The 14,166-nt window shown below is 38.0% G+C and overlaps 1 protein-coding gene across 2 annotated transcripts; it reads left to right on the plus strand.

The window, feature by feature from the left end:
- The first annotated feature begins 10,026 nt into the window (after positions 1 to 10,026).
- LOC145000445 (protein IQ-DOMAIN 2-like) lies at positions 10,027 to 12,718 on the plus strand. 2 transcript variants are annotated; one of them, XM_078959674.1, is made up of 6 exons: positions 10,027 to 10,238; positions 10,961 to 11,037; positions 11,116 to 11,355; positions 11,477 to 11,689; positions 11,772 to 11,891; positions 11,964 to 12,718. In XM_078959674.1, the coding sequence occupies exons 2-6, from the start codon at positions 10,963 to 10,965 to the stop codon at positions 12,552 to 12,554; spliced, it is 1,239 nt and encodes a 412-aa protein (XP_078815800.1). In that variant the 5' UTR covers positions 10,027 to 10,238; positions 10,961 to 10,962; the 3' UTR covers positions 12,555 to 12,718. The 2 variants fall into 2 exon arrangements, with proteins under 2 accessions (XP_078815800.1, XP_078815799.1); XM_078959673.1 differs by having other exon boundaries at positions 10,100 to 10,238; positions 10,939 to 11,037.
- The last annotated feature ends 1,448 nt before the right edge of the window (positions 12,719 to 14,166 follow it).

Raw genomic sequence — 14,166 nt, forward strand, 5'->3', positions numbered from 1 at the left:
GAGTAAATCCTTTTGATTTGAAAGAGTTGCGGAATTTGTTCCCAAAAACAAAACATGATAAAACAATGTTTACCAAAGCATTTCATAAAAGAAATGTATTTTCATTATATAATCAAAACTCGGGGTGTCAGGTTCCGATACAGACCATTAAGCATAAACAATAACATTACAAGTCATTCAACAAATATATACATATACAGACTTGTAAACAAAACAACTTGATGGTTCATCCATCTTACGCCCTTGCACCACTTCCTGTAATACAAATAAAACTAAGTGGGTCAGGCTTGGGAGCCTGGTAAGCATATAGGGTTTTCAACCCACAATAAATAAATTATATTTAATTTCACCAACCAATCACTATCCCGATTACCCATTCCCGTTATCCTCACTTTACGTCCCTAAAACAACATCTATCTCAAGGGACCTAATCTAGGATTTTCATCGGGACGGACATTACTGCTAAGGGGTTTCCTCAACAATAGATATCCTAAAGGCAACCATGAGGGGGATAGAGTACACCGGTGAGCACATCGTTCAAAAAACCTACATGTTATGAACCTGCTAGCGTTCCACGAGACTGTCTAGAAGGAGTCTGTGGTCGTTATCCATACTCCGCTGAATAACTAGGTCAACAACAACAACATCGAGGCCTCTCATCTGTTTATTACACACCAACTATCTACCCATGTTCTACCCAACATCCCAACATATTAGTAGATAAAAATATATATTTTTATACAAAGTTTAAAACCTGTATAGCATTTTCATCCAATACATATTTCACATAACAGATGAGGCATACCCACATAACACGTATTTCATAGAAAACAAATCAGATCTATGAGATTGAAGAGAGTGAATATACATTCACGTACATAACAACAAAACTATACACATAACACGTATTTCGTATAAAATACTTCATAATTATGCGTTAGAAGAAAGTAACTACACACTCACTTGATCAGAAGATGATCGGACAGCACTACGGCTTGCAGAAGTAGTAATCCTCAGCAGATCTGGAAGATCTCTACAAAAATCGAACTTCTCGCAGGCAGAGCTTCGGCTCGAAAACCGCACTTCTCGGGATCTTCGGGATCTCAGGACTTGCTTCGGGACTCGGGAATATTATCGGGGCTTCGGGGGTAAAAACGCAGAGCTTCGGCACGAAACGAAGTAGAAATGAGCAATTATGCTCAGACCCCTCGCATCCTAATTATAGGAGGCTGGAACCTCCTCGTACGCGGGGCGTACATGGCTCCGAAGTCGTCACTGCATGCGTCATCCGAAGTGTCGACATTTCTTGCTGTACGCGGGGCGTACTCCGGATGAGTCCGGTGACTCGCCTCCAGATAATACCGAGGTTTAATAATTAATTTTAATTATTAATTATTTAATAAACTTCGAAAATTCATATCTTCTTCATACGAACTCCGTTTTCGACGTTCTTTATATCCACGCGAAGGTGAGACTACGCTCTACAACTTTTGTTTAGACTCTGTCGGCTAATTTTGAATTTATTTTTAATAGGCCGGGATAGAAAATTTCGTTATAAATTCATAACTTATTCGCTTGACGTCCGTTCTCGCCTAACTTTTTATCACTTTGACACTAACAACGAGATCTTCGATTTTCGTTTAGATCACTAAGGCTAAATATCGCTCGAACGTAAATTTCACTTTTTACGTTATTCAGCGGTGCCGGTTCTGTCGCGAAACTTCAACAAGTCATAACTTCTTCGTTATAACTCAGATTTCGGCATTCTTTATATCTTCGGAAACCTTATTTCAACTACTACAACATTATATAAAGATATCAAGTTTATTTTACACTTAAATTTTGACGCTTATTTTTATTCTTAATTAATCAAACCACATAATTAAGCAATTAAGCAGAAAACACATAATACTCAAATAATACACTTATATTATTTCAAAACGGGTTACAAAGGTTAACCTAGACTATCACATTGCTAAAAATGGCAATCCCAGAAAGACAGGCGTTGCAGTCATGAAACTTAAAAAGGAAGCAATTGTGATGATCGGTTCAAAGATTACAGTCGAAGGCTAAGTGATTTGTAGACGGATTGGGATGTCACTATCTACGTTGGGGGTGGGGGGGTTATATTCATCCAGCTTCCCGTGTTCCGAGGAAAGGGAGAGCATGCAAGTTATTTTCAGAGTTGGGATGTAGACCCAGCATGGGGCTAGATGGTTGCGGTTTTTGGCTGCAAGTATGGTAGTGTAGGAATGCACAAGAGGATTCTTATCGTATTGTTGCCTTGAGATGAGATCAAGGATCTGCTTTCTTCGAATATTGGTGGGTTAGGTGCTAGTTAATGTTTCAGGTGATGTGAATCAGGAATGACAACATTTTTTGTCTCTGATGTATCTCGACTATGAGAATGATGTCTCTTGTATTTATGAATGATCCCCTTGATCAATTGATGGTTGGGGATTTGTAGACGAGGTGTGTGGTAGTCAATTTTCTTCTAGATAGAGAATCAGTTCTATGGATGGACTACCAAAATTATTGATTGTGTATTTGCATGGGATTCTTGATGTTAAAGGTAGTTATGCTTGGGAAGTTTCAGAGATCTTTATCTGAGATTCAAAAATCTCTTTGAGGTTGGTAGTTCTTTATTTGGAGGATCATCTTGTGTTGTGATATACATTCTGTGAGTCGGGGATAGTATGTATTCAGTTAAGTCGGTTTGAGTATCGGTTTATTGCAACGTCAGTTGGTGGTGGTTCAAACCCTTAGTGGGTGAGAACTAAGTATTTTTCTTGGAGGATTATCGATCTATTGGGTTTATGGTGTCAGAATAAAGGGTCACAGAAACCTGCCGGTACTTCACCCATTAGATAAGGTTGTAAGGAAAATGGAATGCAATAGATCTAGGTTTGTTTATATGTCTCCCCTTGGGGTGTACATTGCGATAGTGCCTCAAATATGGTCATGAAGGGTGTATGTGGACTGGGTGAGATGGCATGATAACACTTGCTCCGAATTTATTGGTATGGTTCTTACGTACTTTATAGATTTTGAATTAGAACAAAAGTATGACCAGCTATCTCATTATCTGGTTGTGAGCGACCATGTTTTCATCTGATTATATTGGTAGCAGCCTATATTGTGAAAGGAATTGTATGTGATAAATGGTATAACCGGTGTTGTGTTCGGTTAGCTTTGGGAGGGATGTTTATTGGGTTCCTACAAGTTGGTGGATTAATGGTTGAGTATCTTTCGGTCCTTGTGGTGTTGGTAATGAGTCTTTAGACCAATAATGGAATGATGTCAAAATCAACGTAGTACCGTGAGCTTATCATTTTAGTGGTTAGATGGTGTCGCGATGTATCATGAACCAATGGTTGTATGATTCATAAGGGTGGGATCGTGTAGTCATTTGATTGAGACTCATAGGTCTCGGATTGTTAGTCTTATTGGCATGTTTGGGTGTTAGTGCATTCTTGGGAGTTGGGAGACTCAATGACCTGCTTGTTTGGATCATGTGGACAGTAAAAGGTTGTTGAAAGTATTAATTTTCCATCAGAAGTATCTTAAAGAATGTTGCATTATGAACCCCATTTGCTTGTGGCTGTTTATTAGGAGCTTGCTTACCAATGTTGGGTATCAGTTCTGAAATCTCGAATCATGGAGATCATTGTAAAATCGACTTAATCCATTAAGATCTTAACGTCCAAACATCAGATCTACCCTCTCTGAAGTTGAAATTCCTCAAACGGGCTACTATTAATGAGAATTGATGCCTTAGCTGAAACTAGACAAACTTTAATCCATAACTTCCATTTACAACCAAAATTCATAAACTAAGCCTTAGCAAAATCAAATTTTAATACCACCATCTTTTTTTTCTTATACCAATCGATGATTTCATAAACTATCAGCGACCCATCTAAATTTTGGAAATCTTTAATAAAATTCGTTTGTTCTCTCATTACTAGTATCAAATACCTTTGCAAGACGGATAGCCATAATTTTTTCCAAAATCTTATACAAAATACCAATGAGGCTAATAGGACGAAAATCACTCACTACCATTGGAGTAAAAATTTTAGGTATCGAAGTTATGAAAGAAGAGTTACAACCATAATGAATTCTTGATTTTTGGAAGAATTCAGTAACAAATCCAAAAATATCAAACTACTTGTTTTATTTTATCTCCTCCATCGTGCATGTCATATTTAACATCCCAAAATTCATGACCAAAAATTTCATTTTTAATTATGTAATTTTAAAAAAAAACTAGTAGTATGAAAACATCAATAGTGTCATCCCATATCACAATCAAAACCAATATCTCAATAACCAAAACATGTCATAAGAAAAAAATCATCAGAGTACAACTCCCATAGATCTCATGTGCAGAAAATCATAGTTTCATGCGTTGCGATCATACCAGCTCCTTTTTTTTCGAAGTAGAAGTACCTGAAACAAAAACTGAAAACTGTAAGCACGAAGCTTAGTGAGTTCCCCCATCATACCACACACCATAAAATAAACATAATGCCTCGCATATCTGGGTGCTGGCCTACCCCCTTCGATCTCTTTCAACCAGATACTGTCGAGAATATCTGGGTGCTGGCCTACCCCTGTCGGTCTCTTTCAACCGGATACTGCCAAGCATATATGGGTGATGGCCTACCCATTCGGTCTCTTTAACCAGATATTGCCTAGCATATCTGGCTGCTAGCCTCCCCTTCAGTCTCTTTCAAATGGTTACTGCCTAGCATATCTGGGTGCTGGTCTACCCCTTCGGTTTCTTTTAACCGGTAATAGGGTCTATTTCACCCTCCGGTCTCTTTTGACCGGTTACGGGGTCTACTTCATCCATACCACTACCAAGTATTAACATAGAATACAAGCACATAAATCTCAACAGATAGTGGCATACCAGACAATTATCACAAACATAATCATCTCTACTGTAAACTACTACTAGTGGCCCGACATTGGTGCCTTCGACCCACTTATACTGGGTAACTCACCTCGAATGCTGAAACTCACTGCAAGAATCCTTAGTTGATGACCTGATAACTCCATGAGCTATCAATACCAAAATATCACCCAATTAGCAATTGGGTCTTAATCCATGATCCATAATCCACACTTGGGGAAAAACAACCATTTTACCCCTAGCCCAACAAGATTTATAACCAAGGCCCAAGCCCAAACCAAAAGGCCCAAAATTATAAGATCTATAAAGGCCCACCAATGACCCAATTTTCCAAATTGGGCCCAATCCCATATGGGTCTTATCCTAAGCCCATATTCTCCTCCAATACACCCAGGTTACTCCAACATCCACTGGGACAAACTTGGTCAAATGCATCGGTCAAAGGTCAAATTCAACGCCAAACTCAATGGTCTGGTGACCTAACTCGCCGAGTTGGTCCTTTAACTCGTCGAGTCCACTCCCAAATCAGAATCATGATATTGTGATCCAACTCGTCGAGTTTTCCTACAACTCATTGAGTTCCTTTGATTTTCAACAGACTCGGGTTAACCCCAACCCAACTCGTCGAGTTCACCCATGAACTCGTCGAGTTCTTCAATCTGTCAACCTACTTAATGCATTAAGCCCTTTTTCTTGAATCCAAAGGCTCCAAACCTTAGATCCCCATCCATAGAGATGTCTAGGTGGATAAAGTTTCCAACTTTACTCCACAGGATCATCCATGAGGCTACAACTCAAACCTTAATTCCTTTAAGGAAGGTCTTGACCCATTAAGCCCTTAAACTCTCATTTTAATGTCCCAAAACACAGATCTAATGTCTAAGTGTGGATAAATCACAAAAAGTTTCTAACTTTACGTCTATGCATGCTTGAAACGCTCTATAAGGTCCATTTAAGGCTTCATAATGAACTTATGGCAATCATGGGACATAAAGACCAATAAAGCTTGCAACTTTACGCTTCAAGAGATCATTTAGGGGTCAGATCTACCCTAACAACCCTTGGAATCCTCTTCTTCTTGGATAACTCGGTCAATGACCCAAAACCAAGCCAAAGTTACAAGAGATGAGATCTAATAAACTACATGTCAAAGTTATGACTTTATACCTCCATGATGTAGCATTTGATGTAGGGTTTCTGGATCCAAGATTACTCCTCCAAGCTTGATGTTTCTCTCTTCAATGCTTCCTTCAAAGATCTCCAACAATCACTCTAAAACTCACAAAACTCAAGGAACAAGTGGGAAAACGATCTAGGGTTTCTTCTGGACAAGGGAGGCTGGTAAGGAGGCCAACCCTAGAAGTTAAGTCTTTTAAATAAAGTGCAATACCAAAAAAATTAGGGCTTTCTCTTCCAGCACCAACTTGTCGAGTTGGACCTCCCCAACTCAACGAGTTGATCTTCAAAACGTGCATGCCACATATTTCCAACACGTTGAGTTTATGTCTTAAACTCGACGAGTTGGCCTTTAGAAATAAAGTTTTATTTCCATAACTAACCTTCTATATTCCGGGTGTCACACCATCTCAAGAGAAAACACTTGAGAAACCGAAAGCTCCTTAAACGGTTAACTTCTAGAAAGAATCGGAATTGTCTTAAACTTTTTAGAACTTAATTTTAAAATGAACAAAGAATTCATGTTTCACTTTGTGAAGAGAAGAGAAGAGAAACTCAAACATATATATAACCAATTATATTACTATGTCGCACCGAAGTGAGATACATCAACAAATTGGACTTATTATTGAGATTAACTTCTTATGTTAACCATCATGTTGGTCAATATGTTTGTGATTTACACCTCACACGATGAAATTGGAATGAGCCAACATTGTCTAACCTAAATGTTACAGATCGGTAAAAAAGAAATCATTCCTTTATAAAAATCATAGAAATTTTGGAGATCTTTAATAAAATTTGTTTGTTCTCTCATTACTAGTATCAAATACCTTTGCAAGACGGAGAGCCATAATTTTTTCCAAAATCTTATACAAAATACCAATGAGGCTAATAGGACGAAAATCACTCACTACCATTGGAGTAAAAAATTTAGGTATTGAAGTTATGAAAGAAGAGTTACAACCATAATGAATTCTTGATTTTTGGAAGAATTCAGTAACAAATCCAAAAATATCAAACTACTTGTTTTATTTTATCTCCTCCATCGTGCATGCCATATTTAACATCCCAAAATTCATGACCAAAAATTTCATTTTTAATTATGTAATTTTAAAAAAACTAGTAGTATGAAAACATCAATAGTGTCATCCCATATCACAATCAAAACCAATATCTCAATAACCAAAACATGTCATAAGAAAAAAATCATCAGAGTACAACTCCCATAGATCTCATGTGCGGAAAATCATAGTGTCATGTATTGCGATCATACCAGCTCCTTTCTTTTCGAAGTAAAAGTACTTGAAACCAAAACTGAAAACCGTAAGCACGAAGCTTAGTGAGTTCCCCCATCATACCACACACCATAAAATAAACACAATGCCTAGCATATCCGGATGCTGGCCTACCCCCTTCGATCTCTTTCAACCAGATACTGTTGAGAATATCTGGGTGCTGGCCTACCCCTGTCGGTCTCTTTCAACCGGATACTGCCAAGCATATATGGGTGATGGCCTACCCATTCGGTTTCTTTTAACCAAATATTGCCTAGCATATCTGGGTGCTAGCCTACCCTTCGGTCTCTTTCAAATGGTTACTACCTAGCATATCTAAGTACTGGTCTACCCCTTCGGTTTCTTTTAACCGGTAATAGGGTCTATTTCACCCTCCAGTCTCTTTTGACCGGTTACGGGGTCTACTTCTTCCATACCACTACCAAGTATTAACATAGAATACAAGCACATAAATCTCAACAGATAGTGGCATACCAGACAATTATCATAAACATAATCATCTCTACTGTAAACAACTACTAGTGGCCCGACATTGGTGCCTTCGACCCACTTATACTGGGTAACTCACCTCGAATGCTGAAACTCACTGCAAGAATCCTTAGTTGTTGACCTGATAACTCCATGAGCTATCAATACCAAAATATCACCCAATTAGCAATTGGGTCTTAATCCATGATCCATAATCCACACTTGGGGAAAAACAACCATTTTACCCCTAGCCCAACAAGATTTATAACCAAGGCCCAAGCCCAAACCAAAAGGCCCAAAATTATAAGATCTATAAAGGCCCACCAATGACCCAATTTTCCAAATTGGGCCCAATCCCATATGGGTCTTATCCTAAGCCCATATTCTCCTCCAATACACCCAGGTTACTCCAACATCCACTGGGACAAACTTGGTCAAATGCATCGGTCAAAGGTCAAATTCAACGCCAAACTCAATGGTCTGGTGACCTAACTCGCCGAGTTGGTCCTTTAACTCGTCGAGTCCACTCCCAAATCAGAATCATGATATTGTGATCCAACTCGTCGAGTTTTCCTACAACTCATTGAGTTCCTTTGATTTTCAACAGACTCGGGTTAACCCCAACCCAACTCGTCGAGTTCACCCATGAACTCGTCGAGTTCTTCAATCTGTCAACCTACTTAATGCATTAAGCCCTTTTTCTTGAATCCAAAGGCTCCAAACCTTAGATCCCCATCCATAGAGATGTCTAGGAGGATAAAGTTTCCAACTTTACTCCACAGGATCATCCATGAGGCTACAACCCAAACCTTAATTCCTTTAAGGAAGGTCTTGACCCATTAAGCCCTTAAACTCTCATTTCAATGTCCCAAAACACAGATCTAATGTCTAAGTGTGGATAAATCACAAAAAGTTTCTAACTTTACGTCTATGCATGCTTGAAACGCTCTCTAAGGTCCATTTAAGGCTTCATAATGAACTTATGGCAATCATGGGACATAAGGACCAATAAAGCTTGCAACTTTAAGCTTCAAGATATCATTTAGGGGTCAGATCTACCCTAACAACACTTGGAATCCTCTTCTTCTTGGATAACTCGGTCAATGACCCAAAACCAAGCCAAAGTTACAAGAGATGAGATCTAATAAACTACATGTCAAAGTTATGACTTTATACCTCCAAGCTGTAGCATTTGATGTAGGGTTTCTGGATCCAAGATTACTCCTCCAAGCTTGATGTTTCTCTCTTCAATGCTTCCTTCAAAGATCTCCAACAATCACTCTAAAACTCACAAAACTCAATGAACAAGTGGGAAAACGATCTAGGGTTTCTTCTGGATAAGGGAGGCTAGTAAGGAGGCCAACCCTAGAAGTTAAGTCTTTTAAATAAGGTGCAATACCCGAAAAATTAGGGTTTTCTCTTCCAGCACCAGCTTGTCGAGTTGGACCTCCCCAACTCGACGAGTTGATCTTCAAAACGCGCGTGCCACATATTTCCAACACGTTGAGTTTATGTCTTAAACTCGATGAGTTGGCCTTTAGAAATAAAGTTTTATTTCCATAACTAACCTTCTAAATTCCTGGTGTCACACCATCTCAAGAGAAAACACTTGAGAAACCGAAAGCTCCTTAAACGGTGAACTTCTAGCAAGAATCGGAATTGTCTTAAACTTTTTAGAACTTGATTTTAAAATGAACAAAGAATTCATGTTTCACTTTGTAAAGAGAAGAGAAGAGAAACTCAAACATAGATATAACCAATTATATTACTATATCGTACCGAAGTGAGATACATCAACAAATTGGACTTATTACTGAGATTAACTTCTTATGTTAACCATGATGTTGGTCAATATGTTTGTGATTTACACCTCACACGATGAAATCATTGTCTAACCTAAATGTTACATATCGGTAAAAAAGTAATCATTCCTTTATAAAAATCATAGAAGTTTTGTATAGAACTACTAAACGATTACATTTTTATAAGATAAATGATATATTTAATTATTAAATTTCTATAACTTTTTTTAATAAAATAACTTTCGTGTTATTATTCTTAATCAATCTGCCAGAGATGATTCTGATTTGCAAAAGCCAAAAAGATACGGAAAAAAAATATAAACTAGACCCCTATCCCCACACCCACCCCCACCTCGGTCGCCATATGGCTTAATTGAAGCGATTCCCAGCTGTTAATCATCTCAACCTGTCTTCTTAATTCACTCTTCCACTTCCATCAACAAGATCTGGTTTTCTTTATCATAAACAGTGAGTCAACAGATACGCCTATCTTCTGAATTCTCTCCTACTCATCAAACATTCCCAATTTCATCAAAAACATCAAGCTCTCAAAGATCCGAACCAGATTCATCGGTAAAATTTCCCATCCTTTAACATTCTTCAACTTCAGAACCACATTCTAAGCTTCTCTGTTCTGCTTAATTATGTTCTTTCTGTAGTTTTATTGATTTTCATCCAATTTCTTCGTAATTGGCATCTGGATCCTGTTATTTTACTTCAATTCGAACAGAGGTTGTTGAATTATGGATGTTATTTGTTTGATTTCTTGAAGTTCGTTATCAATTCTCATTTGGGTATTGCATAATCTTCCCGATCCAAGCTTTAGGAATTGTATAATTTGTTGAATTTTTTATGGAATTTTCTAATCCAGATTGGTGGGATATTCGTCATCTTAGATTTTCATAAAATTACAAGTTTAATCCTGCGATTCATCAATTTTTATGCCGATTATGTACATGGTGTAAGTTGTTGCAGATTTAGAGCAACACATTCAGATAAGATGAGAAATAGAATTTTTGTACTATGTCCACTGTCGGTTTGACTTTTTAAAGTCAATGAAATTATAATTTGTAACTCGAAATTGACATGAAAGAGTTTGAATTTTCTAAAATCTTGTTAAGTTTATAAAACCTATACAAACTAGAACAAATATCGGTGTCAAATTCACGATGCAGATCCACTTTTTGGATTTGAGTAGTTAAAATGTCAAAGACTCAAAGTTCATATCATATTTTGAAATGGAAAAAAAAGGTGAATTTGAGTTGAAAAACAGGCTAATTTGGGGAATGATTCAGTAATGGGGAGGAAAGGGAGCTGGTTATCTTCGATTAAAAAGACGTTGAGTCCAATCTCCAAAGAAAAGAAAATCCAGGTTCTTTACGAGCATAATCTGTTTCAATTATGTGTTTAATTCATCGTTAATTTACGATAATTTGTATTTCAACACCAGAAATCAGAGAGGAGAGCGTTTGTGGAGGAAAATCCTTCAGTACCCGATGCTTTAATTGTTGAAAACGCCGGTGGTTCTTATGATCCTCCACAGGAAGATGTGATTCCGATTGAGGTGGAGGCTGAGCCACCAATAACCGCCGACACAACCGTAGCGGCAGCCACCAGTAGTCGGTATGCCGGGAAATCAAGGGAGGAAGCGGCTGCTATCAGGATTCAAACCGCTTTCCGTGGTTACTTGGTATTTACTTGTTGAATCAAATCGCTCATCTGTGATATGACTGATAAGTGATACTGATATCAATCAATCAAAAACATGAAAACATTTGATCGATTTTAGATTCCTTTTTCGTGATTTACAGGCGAGAAGGGCGTTGTGGGCTTTACGAGGGCTTGTTAGATTGAAAACAGTGGTTGAAGGACCTGGTGTCAATCGGCAAACCGCTAACACACTCAAATGCACACAAAATGCAAATCACTTGCAGTCGCAGATCAATTCTCGAAGGATCAGAATGTCAGAGAATCAAGCTCTTCAGAGACAAATCCTCCGAGCTAAAGAACTCGCTAATTTGCAGGTTAGCTTCCATGGATTCCGGTCACTACTAACGGTTTACATATGTTCGCCTCTGTCATAACTGGATCTAACTATCGAAACAGAATGGAGATGATTGGAACGATAGCGTCCAATCTAAAGAAGAAATGGAAGCTAAGCTCTTGAGCAGATACGAAGCTACCATGCGAAGAGAAAGAGCCATGGCTTATTCGTTTTCTCATCAGGTAAAGATTCATGTGTAAAGTTTAGTTTTTTCGGCAAATGATTTGAGCTGTTTGGGGATTCTATTGAAACAGCAACCATGGAAGAAATCAGCAGCGACGACAAACATGCTTTTCATGGATCCGACGAATCCTCAATGGGGTTGGAGCTGGTCGGAGAGATACATGGCTGGGCGGCCGGCGGAGGCACAAGGAGGAGAGAAAGATCCCGGAAACAATGCCAAAAGTGGAATCAACATTACTGGAACCGAAATTGCAAAATCCTACGCTCGTCATCAGCTCAACTCCGCCCCGTCAACTCCTAGGTCAAAATCCGGTGGTGGTCCGGTAGCATCACGGAAACCCAAGCCTGGTCCTAGCCCTAGCCCTAGAGCTCCGATTACAGAGGCCAACGAAGACGATGACTCAAAAAGCGTTGTTAGTGTTCAATCCGAGAAGAATCGAAGGCATAGCGTCGGAGGTTTGGCCGGTTCTCCGGCAGCCGGTAAACGTATGGTGGCTGGAAGTGGTAAGTCGGGAAAGGGGAAATCGCGGGTACAAGGGCTGTCGGAGAACGGTGGTGGGAGGATGACGGTGGGTGCGAAGAAAGAGCTTTCTTTTTCGGGTTCGCCGGCGAAGCCCAGGCGGCATTCTGGGCCACCAAAGGTTGAAACCGCCGTGGAGTGATTGATTTATTGTTTTCCAAAGCGATACGATGTGTTTATATTAAAGAAAGAGGTCGGAAACAATCGACAATACTTTTAAACGTACAATTTGGAGGTGAAAATATGTTTTTTATATGTATTATAAATCATTATTTATTTTATTTAATTATTGTGTGAAATATACTATATGCTATGCTTCTTTAGGTTATTTATTTAATTGCTGTAATAAACTTCTGTATTTTGCATGTTACAAACGGAGATGGTGATAAATCTAGAATAAAAAAATGGTTCATTAATTTTTCAATATGACAGTTCATTAATTTTTCTATAAAAAACTTTATATATCAGTTCAAGATTTCATTGGTAAGGTTAGTCCTAATTTTTTTTAAGATAAGTCATAAAATTTTATCTATACAAATTTAGATAAATTAGAAATTTTGGATAGATCATTATAAACACCTTACTTATGCACAATCTCGCTGTTTCGAAGCTTTTAATTATAGTTTTTTTTTTTTTTAAATCGATTAAAATAAAAAGTTCCATTTGTGAGTATAGTATTTTGCTTTTATTTAGACAAAAAAAAAACTTTAAATCTAAAAGTTATTTTATTTGTGTTTAAGAAAAAAAAACTATTGAGCTTTTCTAATTAATTTCCATAACTGTCCTTGGAAATATATTAATATATTTTTCTTTTTTTAAACGATTATCATTTTATATAATTTTATATATTTTAAAAATATCTATTTATTTTTATAAAACATTCATATAACAAATAAACGATTCACCTTTACCAACTAATTTTGCCAAAAATGTTCGTAGATTTGTTTCAAACCACGATGTGAAACTGAATTCAACATTAGGATGTGTAAAGTAATATATATATATATATATATATATATATATATATATATATATATATATATATATATATATATATATATATATATATATATATATATATATATATATATATATATAAAAGGAACTAAAATAATGTTGTTTCAAATTATCATTATTATTACTAACGTCTGCTCCTAAATAACCGTCTCCAATCTCAGTCGTTCGATCTTTTTAAGATGTTGTCCTCACCGCATAAACTTGGTATTTAGCGTTTTCCATAGCAGCTCTTCGTCCCCCCCCCCCCCCCCCACCCCCCACATTGTGCATAATCGCTGGTTGTCCCCTCCCACAACCATTCAATCGGTTTCTCAACCTCCTTACGGTTTTTTGGCTCGCACAACCGCTACCGGCAGTTCCTTATCGACCTATGTCTTCTCTGACTTCCAGGGACGCATCTTTTATAGGGCCAGGAGGGGTATCCCCCCTCTGAATTTTGGGTTAGAAGCAGTCCAAATAGATTAAAATTTTCAAGATATAGGCCCATGATTGTGAAAATTAGGTTGTGGCCCCTCATGCCTAATCGAAAAGACGTGAACGACAACGGTGAATCGAACCCCAATCCAGTAATCCTCATCTTTCGTTCTTCATTAGTCGTTGTTGGTCAGACGCCTCAGCTCTCACGCCTGAGTGCCTCAAGCCACAATCACCACCGTCCACTGTCAGCTCTGCCACTGCAGGTCACCTTCCTTGCTCCACCTGCAAACGCATCAGATTAGCACGAAAGGCGACATTAA

This window comes from Lactuca saligna, chromosome 6, assembly GCF_052625555.1.
Source record: "Lactuca saligna cultivar CGN05327 chromosome 6, ASM5262555v1, whole genome shotgun sequence".
In the NCBI taxonomy this organism is placed as follows: Eukaryota; Viridiplantae; Streptophyta; class Magnoliopsida; order Asterales; family Asteraceae; genus Lactuca; species Lactuca saligna.